We start from the raw sequence: 24271 nt of genomic DNA, 5'->3' as shown, positions 1-24271 counted from the left end.
CAATCCTATTCCCTCCCATCGCTGCCCCTCACAGTTTATTTAGGGAACACTCCTCACACTTTCGTACGATTCCCCCAAACTTGGCTTCCCCTAAAACTTCCCCAGTTCCCACCGCCCCATTCTCAGACCTGACGAGGTCCCTGTCCTTCTTCAGAGCTCTCCCCCTCTTTCTCCGGAGTTTTCGGACACTCCCACCATCCGGAGTCCTAGCCCACCGCTCGGCACCCCGCGACCTCCCGGGCCCACAGCGCCCCTTAGGGTGCGGCCCTCCGACCTGCCTCTGCGCCTCCCGCAGCCCCTGCAGCCGGTGGCCCAGCTCGCGCCGGTAGCTCTGCGCCGCCTCCACGTTCTCACGGGCCTCCTGCAGCAGCAGCTCCGGCTCCAGTTCCATGGTCCCTCTCATCAGGCCGCGCCGCAGGCGGCTGCGGGAGCGGGTTCCCGAGTGTGCCCAGCGCCGGCTGGAGGCCCGGGGCCGCCTTGCTCTGGCGGAAGCGCCACCACGCCCCGCCCTGCCATTCCAGTCCACGCCCCAAGTCGACTTTGATTGACAGCCGTGCGGCGGCGCCCCCCGGTGTAGGGCCTGCGGGTCCCAGTGTCTCCCACTTTGTAACTTTGCTGGCCTCGGCCCTGCGCCCGCGCCACGCTGTTGCTCAGTGTTTCCTCAGGAAATGTTTGGAGGCACGGCAAGACTCATGAGAGCGTTGTGCGGTGCTTTCCACATCTTATCTCTCTCTTATATCACTTTACAGCCTTTATCTCCATTGCACAGAGGAGGAAGCCCCGGGACAGAAAAGGGAATTATCTCTCCCAAGCTCAGCAGTTGAGACCAGAGCAGACGCCGCCGGAGCCTTGGCCCTTAAGTCGTCGCTGTTTTACGGGCCTGGTCAATGAGACTAGCCACGACCCGCGTTCTTGAAGGTTACTGCAACCCAGACACCACCGCCTAGGAGCTCATCATCTAAGAAGGGAACCAAAAGAGGCCTAAAGGATAACCAGCAATACAGCAATCCCGGCGAGTCTAAGAAGGGTGTTGGCAGTATTTTTCTGTAAGGGTCAAGTAATAAATATTTTGGGCTTGTCGGTTCATGACGTCTCTGTTGCAGCTTAGTGAGTAAATGGGTGTGATCAAGTGCAATAAAAACTTATGGGCCCAGCGCAGTGGGGTGGCCTGTGCCTGTAGCTCTAGTTATTGGGACAATAAGGCAGAAGGATCGCTTGAGTCCAGGAGTTCAAGGTCAGCCTGGAAAACACAATGAGATCCAGTCTCTGGAGAAAAAAAAAAAGAACTTAAGGACACTGAAATTTGAATATTGACATAATTTTCACAAATCACAAAATAATTTTTGCATGCTCCCCCAACTATTTAAAAAAGGTAAAAAATGATTCTTTGAAAAGCTATACAAAAACAGGCAACAGGTTGAATGTAGTCCCTAGCGCCCATAGTGTGGGGACTGCTAATCCAGAATGTCAGAGCTGAAAACTGCCTCATTCAGGACTCCCCCTGAGATAATTACTCTTTTTTGGTACCACGGATGGGACACACTTAACTACTAAGCAACATCCTCAGCCCTTTTATTGTTTATTTAAATTTAAAATTTTTAAATTTTGCTGAGGCTGGCTTTGAATTTGCGATCCTCCTGCCTGGGATTACACCCATTTCAGACTACTTTCTTTTCTTAAATTTTTTAATATTTATATTTTAGTTTTCAGCGGACACAACATCTTTGTTGGTATGTGGTGCTGAGGATCCAACCCGCACGCATTCCAGGCGAGCGCGCTACCGCTTGAGCCACATCCCCAGCCCTCAGACTACTTTCTTAAACTTTTGTGCCTCTCCTTTCTGTAGTATAAATTAAGAACCCACCAGGGTTGAGGTCCCCTTTTCCCTTCTGGGAACTTCTTCAGACCCCATGCTGGTGACAATATTATGGTATTTAAAAAGCTGGGCGCCATGGTGCATGTCTGTAGTCACAGCGACTCAGGACTCAGGAGTTCAAAGCCAGCCTCCGCAATTTGGTGAGGTCCTAAAAAAAAAAAAAAAAGAAGGGTTGGGGATGTGACTCAGTGGTTAAACTCACTTGGGTTCAATCTCAGGTACCAAAACAAACAAAACATTTGTAATGATTGATGGAAGTAGCTGCCTCTAGGATATAAGTCTGACATATGAATCAGTTATTTTGTACAGTGGATTTTTGTTGTTGTTGTTGTTGTTTTTGGTGCCGGGGATTGCCGGCATTATTAACTTTTATATTTATTCAAGTAATGCCTGTTCTTGGTTAAAAATGTCAAAGAACATAACAAAACTTACTGTAGCCAGGTGCGATGGCGCATGCCTGTAAATCTCAGTGGCTCAGGAGGCGGAGGTAGGAGGATCGCGAGTTCAAAACCAGCCTCAGCAATTTACCCAGGCGCTAGGGAACTCGGTGAGACCCTATCTCTACATAAAATACAAAATAGGGCTGGGGATGTGACCCAGGGGCCGAGTACCCCTGAGTTCAATCCCCGGCACACACACACACACACACACACACACACAAAAAAAAAAAAAAAAATTGAGTTAATAATAACAATTTGTAAAAATAGGAACTTGCTTGAGGTCCTACCTTGGAGCTCTCTCAATGAAGCTGCACGTCCAGAGGGAAGAATAAAAGAAAAGGTTAATTGGGCTGGGGTTGTAGCTCAGCAGTAGTGCCGTCTGCCTAGCATGTGCTAAGCCTTGGGTTTGATCCTCAGCACCACATAAAAATTAATAAATAAAGATTAAAAAAGGTTAATTAATAGTTAAAAACAGTTTACATAACCCGGTTCTTAAGAACCATACTGTTGAAACTATGCACCTAAATAAACTGTTTATTTATGTAATTGCAATTTTTAGGTAAAAAAAAAAGACCAAAAAATCCATGAAAATATTGCAGATAATGCATGAGATTACCATCACAAGAAACCAGCAAACTATTGATATCCTACAGAAACTGAAAACATGCCAGATGAGGCAATAATTTTGTGTTTGCTGCTCCCAACGATGAAATCCATGAGAAAATGCCTCCAGAGTCCAGTTAGAGGTATAAAAATTTAGAACCCCCAAATGGACGAGTCTCCAGGTAGGACGCTACCAGGATATTAGCATTTTAGTCTATAATCAATTTACATTTAGGAATGCAATCAATTATTCAATTTTTCGTATTTTTCCCATTTTCTCTTTTTAAAAAAGAGCTAGCTTAAGGTCTAAATTTTCATTCTGCCATTAACTGACTAGGTGACCTTAGTCAAATCATTAGTTTTTAATGGTGACACTGTGTTATACAACAGAAAAAGTCTGAATGTCCAAAACCCTGGCTGATTTTAAATTAAACAAAGCAATTGGCTCCGTCTTTTGCAGGTTTGTCAAAAGACGTATTTTGGCCCTCCTGACCCACCATCCGCGCAGGCTTCCAAAGCAGCCGTAAACTCCGCCCCCTGCGCTCAGGACGGCGCGAAAACCCAATTGACAAGAACTCCCGCCGAAGCCCCGCGGCCCGATCTGTGTTCTTTTTGGCTGTAAGCACCCGGGCTCCAGTCCCGGGCTCTCATCCTGGAACTGCCGCCTCAGAGACGTCCTGCACTGCCGGCCGCGTCCCAGGGCCCTCGCTGCCCGCGCTTTCTCACCGCCTTTTTCCGCGTTTGACTCGACGGAGCTGGGCCCAGTCTCCGCTCCCGTTTTGGGCGGGTGGGCGCGGTGGGACCCTGAGACTGACTCGGCGGCCCAGCAATTCGCTCCTACCGGAGCCAGCCAGCTCCATGGCCTCCAGGCAGGCTGAGCCGGACCGCACAAGGTCCTAGGAGCTGGGATTCGGGGAAACAGGGAGCATGGTGGGGGTCCTGGCCATGGCGGCTGCAGCTGCTCCCCCTCCAGTGAAGGACTACGAGATTGAGGTGAGGTCAAGTTTCTGTCAAATTCTTTCCTTCATCTGTTGGGGATTGTAGGGTGGGGGTGGGAGGAGGGTGATCCTTGGTTTGCATACGGAATGGCAAAGGAGGGCCATGGTAAGGACCCACAGTTAGAACTTTGTGTGGGACAGTTGCCAATGTAGTGTCGTTTCTTAGAGTCGTAGTAAATACTGACAAACATTGGGATTGTGAGATATTTGTGGGGTCACTGCAATTCAGGATTTAAGAAGACACAGCCCATTCCCAGATCCTGAAATGTGGGTGGAACTTGAAGTTTTGGACTTGTGACATGTCACGGCAGGATCCTAGGGTCGGATTCTCAGTCGTGATCTGGAATTATAGGACTTAAGCTTTGAAAAAGATCTTTAAATTTAAGTAGTCAATACATCCACCTCATTTCGTAATTTCCATTTAGAATGTGACTCCTGGAATCAAATAAGGTACTTAATTTAAAAAAAAAATCAATTTCTTAAGGCTCCAGAGCCTTAGGAGTCCTAGCCCAGCATGCTGATGTTCTCCTGGATTCATCAAGTTTCAGTGAAATATACTCTGTAATCATAATGTTATTCTGCGCTGGAAGTAGAGGGTTAGCATTTTCAGGTATATAATTGCTATATTTACACCTTTTCATCTCATACTGGCATTCTAATTCATGTATCTTGTTGTCCTTGAAGTTAACTAAGACTCAACTCTGTTAAGTCCTAGCTCCAAGTTCCCTTAACTCTGACTCATTCAAGTAACGTCTAATTCATAATAAGTATGATGCTCATATTTGCTAATTCAAGTGAATTACTCAGTTTGTCTCAGGTGTGAAGGACTTCTGGCACTGAATTACACAATTCTTGATTTTGTATGTTCAGTTTTATCACTCTGTTGCTTAATAGTTTGTGATTTTGGTACCCTTATTAGAAAGAGCCTATTTCATAATAATGATACTTTGTGTTTAATTGTAAGGTCTTTTATGCTATTTTGCTTAATATCAAGCTATGATGAGGTATTATTATCTCTATTCTACAAATGAAGGAAGGTTAAGAAGTAATTAAAAGTAGGTTAGAGTAAGTTCTGAAATTCTTTTCTGTGTGTGTGGGATTGAATCCATGGCCTCACCCATACTGCCTAAGTGCTATACCACTGAGCTACATCCCAAGTCCTTTTTATTTTTTATTTTGAGACAAGGTCTCCATAAATTGTCTAGGCTGGCATCAAATTTGTGATCCTCCTGTATTAGCCTCCCAAGTAGCTGGGATTTATGGGAGTGTGCCACCAAACCCAACTCCATCTTAAATTTTAAAAATAAACAAAAAGTTGTAAGTGATTTGCTTAAGGTTCCGTTCCAGTTGATGTTGGGGTCAGCACTTGAACTTAGATCTTCCAGACTCAAGAGCCTATTCTATAGAGCCTCTGATACCATCTGAAAGTTACATAAATAATAATACCATTTTTTGAATACATTTACAATTTCATTTTAACATGTATAATTTAATCTGTCTTTAATTAATTTTGCCTCATATTTATCCAAATGTTGAGAAATTTGTCCCAACATGTTTTATTAACTGTTACTTTTTCCACTAATTTGAATGCTATTGTTACCACATACAAGTTCTTAAATGTGAACTTAAGTCCTTAAGTCTATTGCTGATTTTCTTTCTTTATTTCTTTTTTTTTTTTTTTTTTTTGGTACCAGGGATTGAACCCAGCAGTGCTTTACCACTAAGCCAAATCTCCAGCCCTTTTTAGTTTTTGAGATAGGGTCTGGCTAAGTTGCTTAGGACCTCACTAAGTTGGTGAGGCTGACTTTGAATTTGCTATCCTCCTGCCTTAGCCTCCTTAGTCCCTGGGATTATAGGGGTAAACCACCACACCTGGCTGTATCTGGTTTTCTAATCTATTACATCACACTGCTTGCCTACTAATGCATGAGAAGTATGCTTTTAATCCTGAAGGCTTTATAATACAATTTAATTTTCTAGACATGCAAATCCCCCATTTATTACTTAGCTTTGAAAATTATTCTTGTTATTCTGGCAAATTTATTCTCACAAAATTAAGACAGATACATGGATAGAACATAGCTCAGTGATAAAGTGTTAAGTATTTCCTTAGCAATTTTTTTTTTTAAGAGAGAATTTTTAATATTTATTTTTTAGTTCTTGGCGGACACAACATCTTTGTTGGTATGTGGTGCTGAGGATCGAACCCGGGCCGTACGCATGCTAGGCGAGCGCGCTACCACTTGAGCCACATCCCCAGCCCCTTCCTTAGCAATTTTAAAGCTGGGGATTCAATCCTCATCATTGTAAAAACAATATGTAACTTTTTGTAACCAATAAAATGATATGTTTCCTATTATAGAAGTTACTGATTTATTTATCTACTTATTTTCACCTTTTTATTTGTGCATATATACTTGTTTAAAATCAGTGAATTTCTAGGGCCAGGTTCAAATAATTAATGGGCTTTTGAAGTAGCTTATCTACACTATCTATCTATCTATCTATCTATCTATCTATCTATTTATTTATTTATTTTGGTAACTCATGTTCCTCCTGCCTCAGCCTCCCAAGCCATTGGAAGTTTGTCTAGTCCTAAGGTATGCTGCAAACTTAGTCTGGAGTAAAGTGAGAAATGACATCTTTTCAAAGATACCATTTAGAAATTCTAACCTAAGCTGCGTATGGTGTCACATGTTTATATTCCTAGAGACTTGTAAGACTGAGGCAGGATAATTGCAAGTTTCAGACCAGCCTCAACAATTTTAGTGAGGCCCTAAGCAATTTAGTGAGATCCTGTCTCAAAATAAAAAATAAAAGGCTAGAGATGTGGCTTAGTGGTCAAGATGCACTGAAAGATTGCTATTAGGCTATAGAGAGCAGTATCAAGTCCCAATATATGTGATCCTCCACCTGCTGCCCCTAGGTACTGGGGATTGAATCCAGGCTCAGATAGGCAGGCAAGCACTCTACACTGAACTATATTCCCAGCCCCTGCTTTTTTATTTTTATTTTTTATTTTTTTGGTCCTGGGGATTAAATTCAGGGGCATTCTACCACTGAGCTACCTCCCTATCCTCTTGTTTCTTTTTGGTACTGGGGATTAAACTCAGGGGCACTTGACTACTGAGCCACATCCCCAGCCCTAATTTGTATTTTATTTAGAGATAGAGCCTCACTGAATTGCTTAGCTCCTCATATTTGCTGAGGCTGGCTTTAAACTCTCTATCCTTCTGTCTCCTGAGCCGCTGGGATTACAGGTGGGCACCACTATACCCAGCCCTACTCCTTTTTATTTTTTGAGACAATGTCTCACTAAATTGTCAGGCTAACCTCAAACTTGTGATCCTCCTGTCTCAGCTTTTGAAGTAGCTAGTATCACAGGCATGTGATACCACATGCCCAACCTTAATTTTCAATATCATAACCAGAAAATTTAATCAACTCCCAGAAGCAGAAAGGATCAATATTTACTGGACCAGATGGGGTCGTACTTGTAATCCCAGCTACTTGTAATCCTACCTCCTTAGCCTCAGCAAGAGGATAGTAGGTTCAAGGACAGCCTGGGTAATTTAACAAGACTCTGCCTTAAAATAAAAATTTAAAAGGGCTGGGGATGTAGCTCAGTGGCCTAACATGTGTGGGATCCTGGGTTTACACACGAAAAATTAAATTTCCTTGATAGTATCATCTGATTCATGACTTTCATTTTGAGCTTTATGCTTTCCTCACAACAGCTAGTGCCTCTCTGGATCTTCTTCAGCCACACCTGGGCTCATTATAACCTTGGCTCAACTTCCTTGGGTGCGTTCATTGTTGCTGACCACAAATGACTAATGTATGACTGACAAAAATATGACTATCCTTAGCTTAATCACCTTGATACCATGAGAGTAATAGCTAGTGCAGGAAGTAGGCAGTAACTGTTTTAGTATCAAAACACTGGAATTGGGCTGGGGTTGTAACTCAGTGGTAGAGCACTTGCCACTGGGTTCGATCCTTAGTACCACATAAAAATATTTAAATAAATAAAATAAAGGTATTGTGTTCATCTACAACTTAAAAAATTTAACATTAAAAAAACTGAATTGTGGCAAGTGTTCTTTTGGTGATCTTTCAATGTAATTTCTACTTGATTTAGTAAATTTTGGGATTCTGGGCTTATTTACTAAGTATCTGCATCTTAGCAGAAGTAAGATAATGTGTTTATTTAATTTTTATTTTTTGCAGTGCTGGGGATTAGACCTAGAGTCTTACGTGTACTAAGCAAGTGTTCTACACTAAGCTACATCCCTAGCCCATATGTTTATTTTTAACTAAAAAAATAAAAGGGAATGCAATTGATAACTGTGTGGTCCCTACCATGTGTCAAACTTCACATATTTTTATATACCTATTACAAATTCTGTAAGGTGGTTATTGGTAATCAAAGGTTATAAACAGAGACCAAGAAACATTAATAATTTTTTCATAAGTATAGTAGCCTTGGTTTTGTTTCAATATAAACTTTTTATTGAAGTATGATGTGTTTGTGTGTGTGTGTGTGTGTGTGTGTGTGTGTGTGTATGCGAGCGCCTGCAAATTGACATGACACTGAGATTTGAATGTATTTTTAACTTTAAAGCAGAGTGGTACATATCTGTAAACCCAGTGGCTTGGAGGCCTAGGCAAGAAGATTGTGAGTTTGGAACCAGACTTAGCAATTTAGTGAGGCCCTAAGCCTCTTAGGGAGAGATCCTATCTCTAATTAAAATATGAAGAGTTGAGAATGTGGCTCAGTGATTGCATGTCCTGGGTTCATTTATTTACCAAAAATAAATAAATAAATGAATAAAGCTTATTTCTTTCTAATATATCATATTTTGCATCTAAAGGAGCCCCCCCATGCACAATCCAATTTCTCCTTTACTTTTATGGTATTAAGGATTAAACTCAGGGCTATATACCACTGAGCTACCTCTCTAGCCCTTTTTGTGTTGAGACAGGGTCTTGCTAAATTGCCTAGATTGGCCTCTAATTTTTGATCCTCCTTCCTCAGCCTCCTGAGTAGCCAGGATTATAGCCATGTGCCACCACACTCAGTTTTGGTCCAATTTTATTTTATTTTTCCTTTATCTTTTAGTACTTGGAATTGAACCCGGGTGTTCTACTACTGGATTACACCTCTTTCCCTACTCCCATCCTTTTTTGGGGAGGTGTTGGAGGGGACTAGCAGTTGAACCCAGAGGCACTTTACCACTAAGCTACATTCCTAGCCCATTTTATTTTTTATTTTTGAGGCAGGATCTCACTAAGCTACTTAGGGCCTCACTAAGTTGCTGAGGCTGGTCTTGAACTTGCATTCTTCCTGCCTAAGTCTCTTGAGTTGTTGGGATTACAAGTGTGTGGTCCCTTTTTAAATTTAATTTTATTATTATTGTTTTTTGTGTTATTGGTATTAATTGAGGGTCACTTTACCACTGAGCTACATCTCCATCCTTTTTTATTTTTTACTTTGAGACAATGTCTTGCTCAGTTGCGGAGGCTGCCCTCAAATTTACAATCCCTCTGCCTCAGCCTCTTGAATAGCTGGGATTACAAGCAAATATCACTGTACCTGGTTTTATTTTGGGGTGGGATCTCACTAAGTTTCTAAGATTGGCCTATAATTTGTGATCCTTCTGTCTCAGCCTCCTTCTATCTCAAGTCTCCTGAGTATCTGGGATTCCAGGCATGTACCACCATGTCCAGCCTTTGTTTTTGTTTTTGTTTTTAATTGTTAAAGCAGGGTCTTGCAAAATTGTCCAGGCTGGCCTTGAATTTGCAATCCTCCTGTTTCATCATCCTGTTTAGCTGGGGTTATAGGCTGGGATTGTAGGCCTATGCTACCAAACCCATTAATCCAATTTCTTTCTTTTTCTTTTCTTTTCTTTTCTTTTTCTTTTTTTTTTTTTTTTTTTTTTTTGGTACTTGGGATTGAACCCAGGGTGCTGCATCACTGAGCTACATCTCCAGTCCTTTTTGTTTTTTATTTTGAGACAGTGTCTTGCTGTGTTGTATAGGGCCTCACTAAGTTGTTGAGCCTGACCTTGACCTTGCAATTCAACTGCCTCAGCCTTCCCATTTGCTGGGGTGACAGGGCATGTACTACCACACCTGGCTTCAGTTTCTTAAAATGTTAGAGACATGTTTAAAAGTTACACTTTGTTTTATTTTGCTTTAAATAAATACTTCTTTGTTGTTTTAAATTGCTAGCCATGCAAGAAGCGACGAAAAGATGATGACCGATCTTCCTGTAAAACAATTACAAAATATTTATCACCGATAGGGAAGACTGGAGACAGAGTTTTCTCTCCACCAAAATCTAGTAATATTATGGATTATTTTAGAAAGACTTCACCCACAAATGAGAAGACACACTCAGTGAAAGAGTGTAAGATAAAGTCATCTGCACCATTGCCTGTTGACAATAACAAAGATTGTAAAAAACCTTTGGACACATTCTCAAATACAGTATTTAAGAAGAAAGTAAAGAGGGTTAATTTATCTCAACAGCTAAATAATATAAAAACTGAGAATGAATCTCCAATTGAAATTAATAGTGATGATAGCAAAGAAGACTGTAGTTTAAATAATGATTTTGTGGAAAATAGTGCTTCTGTTTTACTTTACAATAAACATGTGGAGGTTCTTGTAGAAAGTATTCATGATGTTGAAAGACAGTCAAATGCTATGACTTTCAAGAAAAATTCTAAGAAAGTGAATCCTAAACAAAGGATGAGAAAAGGTGATTGTAAAAGGTTAGGAAAAAGGAAATACAGAGATGTAATAGATCTATCTGAAAGTTTACCCTTGGCAGAAGAACTAAATCTGCTTCAAAATAGTGATAACGACAGCAAAGAGATAGTATCTTCCCTAACTAATGAAATTGAGAGTACTACAAATGATGCAAACTCTAGTGATCATGTTACTGAAACAGCCCATTTAAATGATTGTACGATAACTGTCTCATATGAAGAATTTTTAAAAAGTCACAAGGAAAATAAAGTGGAACAGATACCAGACTCAACAATGTCAATTTGTTTACCTTCTGAAACTGTTGAGGAAATAGGCACAAGTGGTTATATAAGTGAATCAGAAAACTGTGAGATATCTCAGCTGATGCGCTTTAAGACAGTTACTGTCCTTGCACAAGTTCACCCCATTCCTCCAAAAAGGACAAAGAAAATACCCCCAATTTTCTTGAAACAAAAGAAATTTGAGATGGAAAATAGTCTTTCTGATCCTGAGAATGAACAGACAATTCAGAAAAGAAAATCTAATGTTGTTATACAGGAGGAAGAATTAGAATTGGCTGTGTTGGAAGCTGGAAATTCTGAAGCTGTGAAACCAAAGTGTACCCTAGAAGAAAGGCAGCAGTTTATGAAAGCATTTAGGCAGCCAACATCAGATGCAATTAAAAATGGTGTCAAAAAGTCTTCAGATAAGCAGAAAGACCTCAATGAAAAATATTTAAATGAAGAAGGACGAGATAATAATTCTAAGAAAATCATGGAAAATCCTAGTATTCAAATGGTTTCAAATGGTAGTTCACAGTCACATGCTGATAGAAGAAGTAGTTTTCCTATGGAGAAAAGTAAAATGCTAAAGAAAAAGAATAAGGAAACATTAGATACTGGGGCTACTACAGGTGAAAACCAAAAAGAAAATAATCAAAAGAAAGAAACAATTCTTTCCTTAAGAAGTAAACAAAATCAGAATAGACTTAGGATGAGTTTGAGACACAAGAAATCAGAAATTTTCAAAAGCACTACATTACTTAACAGTGAAAATCTTGTTTGTGAAGGTATAGCAAATGATGACCCTCTAATGATTTCTTCTCTGTGTGACAAGAATAAATCATCAAGAAAAACCAGCACATCGATTAAAGAAAAGATTATATATCCTAAAGCTGAACCTGAAGACAGATTGGTAAATGTTTCCACACCTAAATCATCCAGACGATCTATAAGAAATAGCAGCACACCTACTACCATTAGAGGTCCTGATTATGAAGATGTACAAGACAATAGTCCAGTAAAGTTTTCTACTCCCAAAACAGCCAGTGTATCAGAAAAGCATAGTCTATACACAGCAGAATTACTAACAGTACCCTCTGATTCAGAGAGCCCTATTAGGTAAAGTTTTGTTTTTATTCCAAAGTTCTAATATTCTGCATGCATTATTTGGGAATGAAAATACTACATATGTTGGAGGGCATTCTTTTTTCTTTCTTTTTTCCTTTGACCTGTCATCCCCTAGGGAGATATGGACAGATATATATATATTTCTTTTTAGTTATACATGACGGTAGAATGTATTTTGATGTATCATGCATATATGGAGTATAACTTCCCATTTTTGTGGTTGTACATGACTGTGGAGTTACACTGATTGTGTATTCATATATGAACATAGAAAATTTATATCTAATTCATTTTACTCTCTTTCCCATTCCCATTCCCTCTCCTTTCCTGTATTAGAGCATTATTTTTTCTAGAACACAGCTAATTTGTAAGAAGGCGAAAAGGATTTCAAAATGCTTTTTGTTTCTCACATATAATTTATAATCAGACATAATTTCAGAAAAGTTCTAGATGTATTTTAGATGAGTTTTAAACTCTTAATTGTCATAGTTGATAATCCCTGAAAAACTATGTTTAAAATGTGTCTTCTGTTCATTTAGCAAATGAGATTAAAAATAAATCATGGAGTATTAACTTCTTGAATAAACGAACACATTTGTGAAGAAGTATATACTTGCATGCTGCTTCTGGATAAATTTAAGAATAATCCTAGAGGATAATTTTTTATTTTTTTGGTACCCAAGAGTGCTTTACCATTGAGCTACAGTCTCAGCCCTTTTTATTTTGAGACAGGATCTCAATAAGTTGCTTAGGGCCTTGCTAAGTTGTTGAGGCTGGCTTTGAACTTGTGATCCTCCTGCCTTAGCCTCCTGAATCACTAGAAATAAGGGAGAGCACCACCATACCTGGCCTAAGGCTTATTATTTCTAAAGGAATTAACAAATAGTAAATTTTGGCTTCCCCCCCAAAAATTATGATTATGATTTTTATTATGATTATGGTTGTTAGGTACCTGGGATTGAATCCAGGACTGCTTTACCACTGAGCTTTATCCTCAACCCTTTTTATTTTTTTGAGACATGGTCTTCCTAAGTTGCTTAGGTCCTCGCTAAGTTACTGAGACTCATCTTGAACTTGCAATCCTCCTGTCTCAGCCTCCCCTGTTACTGGATTACATGTGTGTGTCACCATACCCAGCAAGTTTGACTACTTTTGAATCAAATTGTTAAGAATTGTTTTTTTTTCCTTCTGTCTTATTATAATTAAGTCCAGAAATTGGAGTGTTACTTGGTTTATTCCTATATTTAACTGAGAATTTTACACATTATAGTCATGAAGAGAGTTTTTAAATACTTCATCTTTTTTTCAGAATGAAATTTACCAGAATTAGTACTCCAAAAAAATCTAAGAAAAAATATAATAAAAAGTCTAAGAAATCAGAGGCAACTGGTGGAGATTTTACTTCTCAAAATAGAAAGGTAATTAAAATATTGGAGTCCTATAAATGATAACTATTTCCTTTTTATGTTCTATTTATACTTATTTATTTATAATTTTGTGGTACTGGGGTTTGAATCCATGGGTAGGTGCTCTGCCACTGTGCTATCTATTCCCAATCCTTTTAATTTTATTTTGAGATAGATTGTTCAGGCAGGCCTTGAATTTGCATCAGCCTCCTGAGTTGCTGGGTTTACAGCTATGAACCACCACACTTGGCTCTTATTTTCTTTTAAAAAAAAAAGCAATGGGCTGGGGATGTGGCTCAAGCGGTAGCGCGCTCGCCTGGCATGCGTGCGGCCCGGGTTCGATCCTCAGCACCACATACCAACAAAGATGTTGTGTCTGCTGAGAACTAAAAAATAAATGTTAAAAATTCTCTCTCTCACTCTCTCTCTCCTCTCTCACTCTCTCTTTAAAAAAAAAAAAAAAGATAATGATAGCTGTATCATTGACTGAGTGGCTAGTGTTTCATTAAAAAAATAAATAAATAAATAAATAAATAAAATAAAAAAAAAAAAGCAAAAAACCCATGGTACTAAGTACTGTGGAGATAATAAGCCAAAAGATTCATATTTCATACATTGGTTAATTATGACCTTGTATTATTTTTCACTATTATCCCATTCCTCTAGATAATGCTTTAAGATATTAAAAACTCTTATTGTGAGATGAAAGCAGTTGAGAAAGAAAGTTTAATTTCCTTAGAAAATACTTTCTTATTGACTTACATTCCAATTATTTTCCCTGTGGTTGCATATCTACGTTTGTGCTGTTGCCACAAAATTACATATACTTTGGGGCTTAACCAACAGAAATTTATTTCTCACAGTTCTGGGAACTGGGATGTCAAGGTCCTAGCAGAGACCTAGTACCTTATGTGTAACGCGCTGCCATCTTCCTCAAATGGCAGAGAGCAAGCCAAGAGAGGGCTTTATCCTTATAACCAAATTACCTCTCAAAGGCCCTACCTCCTAATATTATCACACTGAAGGTTAGGATTTCTACATAGGATGCATTAAATCATACCTATAGGTCATAACTGTATTTCTATTTTATATCTATAATTAAATTATTTTTTTTTTAGAGAGAGAGAATTTTAATATTTATTTTTTAGTTTTTGGTGGACACAACATCTTTGTATGTGGTGCTGAGGATCGAACCCGGGCCGCATGCATGCCAGGCGAGAGCGCTACCGCTTGAACCACATCCCCAGCCCTAATTTAGATTTTTTGAAACATGGTTCCTCAACCTAGATATTTGGGCTGGATAATTTTGTTGTGGAGAGCTATGCTATGCATTTATTATAGGATATTTAGCAGCAACCCTGGTCTCTACCTCTAAGAAACCAGTTGCACTCCTACTCCTCTAGTGATGACAACCAAAAATGTCCACAAATGTTGCTAAATATCAATTGGAGAGAGGAGAAAAATCACCTCCCTTGAAAAACAATTCCTCTAAAGAAATAGGTAGGAGATAAACACACACACACACACACACACACACACACACACACACACACACAAACAGTTTAGTTGCTTCTGCAGAATAAAGCTGCTTGTTGGTCCCCACTATGAGAGAATTGGATTGTATACCTATTAGTATAAATGCCTTTATACTAATAGTTAAATTTTCCTTAAACTTTATTCTTCTGTGCTTAGATTTTGTGTGTGTGTGTGTGTGTGTGTGTGTGTGTGGTGCTGGAGTTTCCTCATTTCATGAACTAACAAGTTTCTTCATCTATACTATAAGGTTAAATAATGTTTACTTTTGGGGCTGGGGATGTGGCTCAAGCGGTAGCGCACTCGCCTGGCATGCGTGCGGCCCGGGTTCAATCCTCAGTACCACATACAAACGGAGATTTTGTGTCTGCCAAAAACTAAAAAATAAATATTAATAAATAAATAAAAAAGAAGCAGCAGAGGACAAAAAATATTTAAAAAAAATAATATTTACTTTATGAGATTAATAATGTGAGTACTAAGCACAATGCCTACAATGTGATAAGCAATCAAAAATGACAGTTGTTAAATAAAACCAAGAGATAGCAAGCTTTTGTAGCAGTTTTTAAAAGATTCTTCTTTTTATATTGTGTACTTGTAGATGGACAAAGTGTCTTTATTTATTATTATGTGGTGCTAAGGATTAAACCCAGAGCCTCACATGTGCTAAGGCAACCACTGTGCCACTGAGCTGTAGCCTCAGCTCCTAGCAGTAGTAGTTTTGACTCAAGGATTATATCAGAATCACTTGGTGGCTTTTCTGGAACATGCACACATCGATTCACTCTGAAGACAATCCAGTTCTCCCATAGTGGGGACAAGCAGCTTTTTTGCAGAAGCAACTATACTGTTCATATGTGGGGTGTGTGTGTATGTGTGTGTGTGCACGTGCACATGCATACACACACACACACACACCCCTATATATATCTCCTACCTATTTCTTTGGAGGAATTGTTTTTCAAGGGAAGTGACTTTTTTCCTCCCTACGATTGATATTTAGCAATGTCTGTGCACATTTTTGGTTGGCATCACTAGAGGAGTGGGAGTGCAAATGGTTTCTTAGAGAGAGAGACCAGGATTGCTGCTAAACATTCTATAATAAATGCATAGCACAGCTCTCCACAACAAAATTATCAGCCCAATGATGCTATAATAACTGTAAGTAGTTAGATGATCCTTACCCTGTTGGAAAGCACTCTAGATGCCAGCTGATTGTACCACAGCTAACGGTTAAAAGTCTGAAGTCAAGTTTATTGCATACATCATGTTCTTTTTTATTTAATTCTAAAGGAAAACTTCCAACTTTAATTTTGGAAGTACTGTGTGTTGGTTTGTCCTATGTATTTCTTAGAATTGGGATTCAGTAAATCCAGCAAGACAGATCTTAAAAATGAATGTGTCCAAATTGGGTCTGGATCAATTATTTTATTTCATAGTCTGTCAATGAACCTCTTAACAGAGGACTGTGATTTTTCTCAGAAGCCTTATTACTGTTTGTGTCCTAGCTTTAGGAGAAAAATCTTAATAATTTTCTGGGAGAAATGTATCATGTTTCTATGAAAAAAATAGTAAACTGGTTTTCCTAAGAGCACTAAAAGCTTGGTGTTTATCCATCTAGATAATACTAATAGTTAAATTTTCCTTAAACTTTTTAAAAAAAATATCTTTGTTTATTTATTTATTTTTATGTGGTGCTGAGGATTGAACCCAGGGCCTCACACAAGCTAGGCAAATACTCTACCGCTGAGCCACAACCCCAGCCTCTTTCCTTAAACTTTATTCTTCTGTGATTAGATATATTGGGGGGGGCAGGGGGGGCTGGAGATTGAATCCAGGACCTTGTGCATGTGAGGCAAGCACTCTACCAAGTGAGCTATATCCCTGGCCCTAGATATATTCTTTTTAAAGGAATCACATAAAGTAAACTCTTTGGCATTTTGCTATATATAGGGTTTGCTTGTTTTGGGTACTGGGAATTAAACCCAGGGTTGCTTAACCACTGAGCCATATCCCCATCTCTTTTTATTTTTTGAGACAGGAGCTCACTGAATTGTTTAGGGCCTCGCTAAATTGTGGGGTTGGCTTTGAACTCAATATCATCTTGTCTCAGCCTCCTGAGCCGCTGGGATAATAGGCATGCACCTTCCACTCCTGTCCCCCACCCACTTTTTATTTTTATTTTGAAACAGGGTCTGGCTAAATGATTAAGATCTTGCTAAATTGCTGAAGTTAGTCTTGAACTTGTAGTCTTCCTGCCTCAATCCTTCAAGTTGCTGGGATTACAGATGTGCATCACTGTGCCTGGCTTGTATATGTTTTTAATTCCAATGTAAAGATTCAAGGAATTCGGAATGGAGAAGCACATTCTCTGGAAGATAATATTTGAATGTACAAGGTCACATTATACATCAATGGCAGAGCCAAGTTTGAAAGACAGATGTTATTCTTGGCTAGTATCATTTTACATGTCATAATACCTTTTCAGCCTCACTCCAAAGGATCCAGCCTAAAATACTCTCTACTCTTAAACTCCTATGGCTTATTTTTTTTGTGTATCTAGTATGTATCATTCTCCCAGTCTGTCTTTCTGTGTTTCTTGTTTTCTATGTATATATAAGATATATACATACACACAATAGCATATACTATGTTATTGCCAGTATGTTTTTACTTTCTTCCCTGCCATATAAAAGTTTCTAGAGGTCCTGTTCATGTACTATGTTTTTTTCTTTTTTTGGTATCCAATTCAGAGCTTTGCATACAGTAGACTGAGTGACTATTTGTATTTGGAAACTATTTTACCTGATTTTGGTGACTAAAATAAAGGAATATATTGCCATGAAGATGATGAGAAAATAACCATCAATCCTAATCTATATTACAGACATGCTTCTAGGTGTTTTGCCTACAAGTAAATATTTATCAAGATAATTTCAAATAGGAAAAGTAAACTAATCATAACTACATACATTTCATTTTAAGGTTCCTAGTAAGATGTGATAACCATTTCTTTCTTGGTTATTTGATTTACAATTATATTTTCCTATTATTATATACTTTTCTCTATTATTAAATATAAAATATTTGCCATGGCTAAATTAATATTTCAAATTTTTGTCTAGGCAAGCAAAACTCAAAAAAATATATCAAAAGCAAAACAATTGATCGAAAAAGCAAAAGCTTTACACATCTGTAGGTCAAAGGCTACTGAAGAAACAGTGATACCTTTAAGGCGTTCCTCTAGACATCAGAGACTTCCTGAAGGAGAGAAACCACCAAAAACAGAAGTAAGTACTATAAATATCTATAGTATTAATTCTGTCCTATTTTGCTTGGAGTGAGAGAAAGAAACTTTATAAGGTCATAGGTAGCATTATATGAAAGCCTTGAAGTGGAAGACAGAATATCCTTTTCAGTTTTGCTTTAGAAGCCTTTGGCTTTCTTTTGCTTACAAAATACAACCTGAATCTTTCTCAAGTCAACTGAAAATCTTTCAAACCTGAACCAGCTCTTCCCGTTTTTCGAAACAGTTCTTTACTCCAGTCACACTAAATTATTCATTTCTTCCTCAAGTAGTACAATTTTCACTGATTTCCTTGTGTTTTTCTCATCTTGAGATACATATTCCAAGTATTCTTTTCTACCTGAGATTTCTTGCTCAGCCTTAAAGATTATGCTGAAGTGACACTATCTTCTCTTTTTTTTAAAATAAAGCTTATTGAGATTAATTCACATACCATATAATTCACCATTTAAAGTGTGTAATTCAGTGGCTTATAGTATATTCACAGTTATACATTCATAATAATCAATTTTAGAGCACTTTTATTACCCTTAAAAGACATCCAGTCTCTCTTTGCTGTCAATTCCTAATCCTCCCATTCCCCCGCCCTTGCCAATACTAATCTGCTTTCTATTTCTATGAACTTGCCTTTTGAAAACATTTCATGAAAACAATATCATATAACATGTGGTCCTTTTTGTTCAGATTCTTTCATTAGTATATGTTAGAAAAATTCATCCATGTTGTAGCCTAAGTGTTCCTTTTTATTGCCAAATAATTTCCCCGTGTTTATACTATATTTTATTTACTCATTCACCATTTGGTGGACATTTGGGTTGTTTCTTTCTGGCTATTATAAATAATACTATGTAAATTCTACCACCTTTCCTTGAAAGCTGTGCTGATGCTTTTGAGTCAAATAGCTTCCTTTCCTATATGTATTTTATTTTCATGGGTTTTTGTACTTTAGCAGATACTGCCCTCAACACCCTAAGTTAGAGCTAAACTATCTACTCATGTACTAGTTCTCTCTCTTCTAATGCTTTTTGTAACATTTAAAGCAGACAATTGAGTATTATTTGTCTGTGTATTCCCAGAGCCTCCTATATTAACTCACATATAGTAGGTGTTCAATAAATATATGCTGACCACAGGAAAATAACAAACTTCATATTAATTTCTAGGATGTATAGTTCTAAAAAGGATATGGCTAGAATTTTTATAGCTTGGCCATATTGATCCTTCTTTTTTGGAAAAAGTGTCTTCTTTTAAAATGAAGTCCCATGGTCATATTAAAACTACTATTTCCTATCATATAAAGTTGTATGATGTAAACATATACTCCTATCATTCTATCATGTTTTTTCTTTTCAATCAAATAATGTCCGGTAGGAGATACATGGAGCTGCTAATTTAATTGCCAGATCTATGGTTTCTATCACTATAACCTTTTGTATATTTTAATGACATTGGTTGTATGATTTATAATAGTTCCCTTACCTGTGTTTGCTTTCAACGATTTCAGTTGCCTATGATCAATCATGGTCTGGAAATAATAAATAAAAAATTCCAGAAATAAGCAATTAAGGTCTGAGTGGCTTAATGAAGTTTTGTGCTGTTCCACTCTGTCTGATCTAGGACAGTGCAGATCAGTATATCCATGTTCTGCATACCACTTGCCCATTAATCATTTAGTAGTCATTTCAGTTATCAGATCATCTGAAGCAGTATTGTAGTGCTTGTGTTCAAGTACCCTTATTTTATTTAATAATGTCCCCAAAGTGCAAGAGTAGGAAGGCTAGCAATTGAATATGTCAAAAAAGAACCAAGCTTTTATTTTAAGTGAAAAGGTAAAAATAAGAAGGAATTTTTTTATCTGAAAATTATGAAGAAGTAAAAAGAAATTCATTCTAGCTTTGCTCTCATATCTCAAGCTTCAAAAATAACAGCAACAGTATGTGATAAGTATGTATAAAAAAGAAACCTAGGATATGTAGGGTTTGAACTATCTGAGATTTTAGGCATCCACTGGAATCCCTGTAAGGAGAAATACTGTATTTAATTTTTTTTCCTTATTTTATCTTAGGATGTTATAATAATAGATTCAAGTCCTACTTCTTTAAAGACATCAGAGAAAAATCAGAAGAAACTTCAGTGTTTGAACGATGTGCTAGGAAAAAAGCTTGACAAGTCTCCTAAAAATGTACCTGGTAATCAGATTTAATACCATTTATAATGAATAGTAGAACCTTTGGGGAGATCATTCTGACTGTACTCACGATGGAAATTTAGTCTCTTTTGTAAAATGGATAATTTTAATTATATTATTATTTCCTTTTTAATAAGCAAAATTTTGATATAGTGAAGAGTCTTTCAGAGGGAAAATAGTCATATATTTTTTTTTCACTTTTTTTTTTGTGTTTGTTTGTTTGATACCAGGGATTGAACCCAGGGGCACTCAATCACTGAGCCACATCCCCAGTTTTTTTTTTTTTTTTCTTTTTTGTGTGTGTGTTAAAGACAGGATCTGGCTGAGTTGCTTAGGGCCTCTCTGAGTTGCTGAGGCTAACTTTGAACTCACTATTCTGCCTCAGCTTCCCCAAGCAGCTGGGATTACAAGTGTGCGCCACTGTGCCCAGCTTTGTTCACAATTTTAAGTTTGTCTGTGCGTATATTTTAACTTACTGCATCTCTATTATATTTATTTATTTAAGTTAGTGTTTCTCAAACTTAACTGATCAAAATTATCTGGTTAAGGGCTGGGGTTGTAACTCAGTGGAACAGCACTTGCCTAATATGTGTGAGGAACCTCAGCACCACATAAAAAATAAATAAATAAAATGAAGGTACTGTGTCCATCAACAAGTAAAAATATTTTTTAAAAATTATCTGGTTAAATCAAAACTTTTATTAATGCTTTAAGATCTTTTCCTATTTATATTGAACAAGAATCTCTAGAGGTAGGTTGTGGGAATCTTTAGTTACAAATAAAAGCTTCCAAGGAGATTCCTATATTGCCATGTTGAAGGAATAGATCATTATATAGAAATTTTATAATTAACCGGACGTGGTGACACACACCTATAATCCCAGCTACTTGGAAGGTTGACGAAGGAGGATCACATGTTTGAGGCCAGCCTGGGCAATTTAGTGAGACCCTGTCTCACTAAAAAATAACAAGGGTTTAGGATGCACCTCAGTGGTAGAGCACCCCTCAGTACCAGGGGGAATTTGTTTTTTAATTTTTAGAATTCTAAAAAGATATAATTTTGAAAGTAGCAGAAAGTAAGTGGAGATTGTAAGCATTGATACTGACTGAAGTTATTTTTTTTTTTTTTAAGGAAAAATGAAAGTTGCCCCTTTATTTATTGCCAGAAAGGTTCCAAAAACAGCTGATCCTGACGTTGGTTTGGAAGAGAGCAGGTAAGTCCAATGTAAGTTTTAAAATACCAAAATATTTTATGGAATACATTTTGTATTTATTCATTTATTTTGGTGAGAAAGCATGCATATTATCATTTGGAGCTTTACTAAGTCCATTTTAAAAGATGACACTAGAGCGGAGTCCGGCAGTAGCACATGTGTGTAATCCTAGCTGCTTGGGAGGCTGAAGCCGGGGATCTTGACTTCAAAACCAGCCTCAGCAACTTAGCAAGACCCTGTCTCAAAATAAAACATAAAAAGTGCTGGGGATGTGACTCAGTGGTAAATTGCCTCTGGGTTCAATCCCTAGTACCCTACCTCCAACCCCGAAAAAGATGACACTCCTGACAGTGCTACCACTGCTGTGATCCTGATTATTTACAAATGCTTTGTGGTCATCTCTAGACATAAAATGAGAATAGTAAATAAACAAAACAAAAATATAAAAGAGTGATTATGAACATTCTGTAAATATTTATATAGCTACTGTGTGCCATGCAGTATTTTTGGCACTAGGTATATTCTGGGGAAGAAGACAGAATCCCCCTGTCCTCATGAGGATTATAGACTAAATAAAAGATTGTTTAGGGCTGGGGATGTGGCTCAAGCGGTAGCGCACTCGCCTGCCATGTGCACGGCCAGGGTTCGGCCCTCAGCACCACATACAAACAAAGATGTTGTGTCTGTCGAAAACTAAAAAAAGATAAATATTAAAATTCTCTAAAAAAATTAAATAAAAGATTGTTTCTATAATTAAATATTAGGTCAACAAATGAAAAATTGGCATTGTGCTAAAGAGAGGTACAAAATGCTATTAGAGTTTATATTAAGGAAGTTTGGTTTGATCAAGGAAGGCTTTGTACAGGAAATGATACCTGAACTGAAATCTAAAGGAATATCAGGAGTTTACCACGGGGAGGACAGTGTTCCAGACAGAGAGAACAATCTGTGTCAAAGTATTTGTAGCTAGATGGAACATGGGAGTTTCCAAAGATTGAAATAATACCAGTGTGACTTGAACACAGAGAGCAAGGGTGGGAAGAATATGAGATTAAGCTGGAGAGGTGGGTGCTAGCCAATATAGGATCTTGGAGGCAGTCTAAAAGGATTTTGATTATACTAAGAACAAAAAGAAGTAGCCCAGCCAAAGGGTTTTAAGCATAATACGGATATAAGCAGAATTGGATTTTGGAAGTTTAATGTGCCTGCTGAATTAATCTAACAACTGCATAGAGAATAGATGAGAATAGAATGAGAGATTCAAGTTGTAATTTGCCAGCTTAGACAAATTAGTGAGACCCTATTTCAAAATTTAAAAAAATAAAAAGGGCTGGGGGACTGGGGTTGTAGCTCAGTGGTAGAGCACTCACCTCTGTTGCATGGGACCTTAGGTTTGATCCTCAGTACCACATAAAAATAAACAAATAAAAATAAAGATCTTGTGTCCATATACAACTAAAAAAATATTTTTAAAAAAGTGTTGGGGATGTAGTTTAGTAGTAGAGTACTCTTAGGTTCAATTCCCAATATGCAAGTAAATAAATAAACACGAAAAGAAAACAGAATATCATGACTCCAATATTTGTGTTAACTTTAAAAAATTGATTTAGAGATAATGATATTGAATTATCTGATCTTAGTTTGAAATTTCTTTTGACTGTGTGCTATAGTTTTTTGTTTTTTTTTTAAATGACAATCCTTTTTTTTTTTTTTTTTTTTTAAGAGAGACTGAGAGGGGCTGGGGATGTGGCTCAAGCGGTAGCACGCTCGCCTGGCATGTGTGCGGCCCGGGTTCCATCCTCAGCACCACATACCAACAAAGATGTTGTGTCCACCGAGAACTAAAATATAAATATTAAAAATTCTCTCTCTCTCTCTCCTCTCTCACTCTCTCTTTAAAAAAAAAAAAAAAAAAGAAAATTGAGGAAAAAGAGTTGGGGTCCCAACCCCAGCCCAGTCCTCAATGTTAAAAAAAAAAAAAAAAGAGAGAGAGAGAGAGAGAATTTTTAATATTTATTTTTTAGTTCTCGGTGGACACAACATCTTTGTTTGTATGTGGTAATGAGGATCGAACCCGGGCCGCACGCATGCCAGGCGAGCGCGCTACCGCTTGAGCCACATCCCCAGCCCTGTGTGCTATAGTTTTCAGTGTAGAAATTTTGTACATATTTTGTTAAATGTATTTCTTAAGTATTTCATTATTTGATGTTATTGTAAATGATACTATTTTTGTATTTTCATCATAATGGTACTATTTTTTAATTTTCATCATAAATGGTACTATTTTTTATTTTCTAGTTGTTTATTTCTCTAATTTTAGATTTTTTGATACTGAGGACTGAACCCAGGGGTACTCTACTAGTGGGCTACATTTCTAGCCCTTTTTGTTTTTATTTTGAAGTAGGGTCTCTCACTAAGTTGCCAAGGTTGGCCTTGAATTTAGGATACTTCTGCCTTAGCCTCCGAAATCCCTGGATTACAGGTGTGCACCATTCCTCCTGGCTGTTTGTTTCTTTTTTTTTCTTTTTTTTTTTAATTATT

General features: G+C 37.7%; 2 protein-coding genes across 6 annotated transcripts in view; one reads left to right on the top strand and one right to left on the bottom strand.

Annotated features, from left to right (window-relative positions):
* Positions 1-2853, bottom strand: part of Crlf3 (cytokine receptor like factor 3) — a 78042-nt gene extending 75189 nt beyond the window's left edge. For 2 of the 3 annotated variants that reach the window (XM_078042495.1, XM_005327794.5), the window contains exon 1: positions 275-408. In XM_078042495.1, coding sequence (XP_077898621.1) covers positions 275-403 — 129 coding nt within the window. In that variant the 5' untranslated portion in view covers positions 404-408. Of the gene's footprint in view, positions 1-274; positions 409-1864; positions 2025-2308; positions 2438-2603 lie in introns of those variants that run through there. The other variant, XM_078042494.1, reaches the window with a different exon arrangement.
* Atad5 (ATPase family AAA domain containing 5) overlaps positions 913-24271 on the top strand; it is a 67240-nt gene continuing 43881 nt past the window's right edge. For 2 of the 3 annotated variants that reach the window (XM_040269147.2, XM_021728070.3), the window contains exons 1-7: positions 913-1046; positions 3380-3912; positions 10152-12073; positions 13392-13500; positions 18147-18311; positions 20394-20517; positions 21649-21730. In XM_040269147.2, the coding sequence (XP_040125081.2) occupies positions 3847-3912; positions 10152-12073; positions 13392-13500; positions 18147-18311; positions 20394-20517; positions 21649-21730 (2468 nt within the window). In that variant the 5' untranslated portion in view covers positions 913-1046; positions 3380-3846. Of the gene's footprint in view, positions 1047-2875; positions 3102-3379; positions 3913-10151; positions 12074-13391; positions 13501-18146; positions 18312-20393; positions 20518-21648; positions 21731-24271 lie in introns of all 3 variants that reach the window. The other variant, XM_078042493.1, reaches the window with a different exon arrangement.

The sequence above is a fragment of the Ictidomys tridecemlineatus genome, chromosome 3, assembly GCF_052094955.1.
Source record: "Ictidomys tridecemlineatus isolate mIctTri1 chromosome 3, mIctTri1.hap1, whole genome shotgun sequence".
NCBI lineage: Eukaryota > Metazoa > Chordata > Mammalia > Rodentia > Sciuridae > Ictidomys > Ictidomys tridecemlineatus.
The sequence above is the reverse complement of the archived record's forward strand: the minus strand, read 5'-3'. Positions and strand labels throughout refer to the sequence as shown.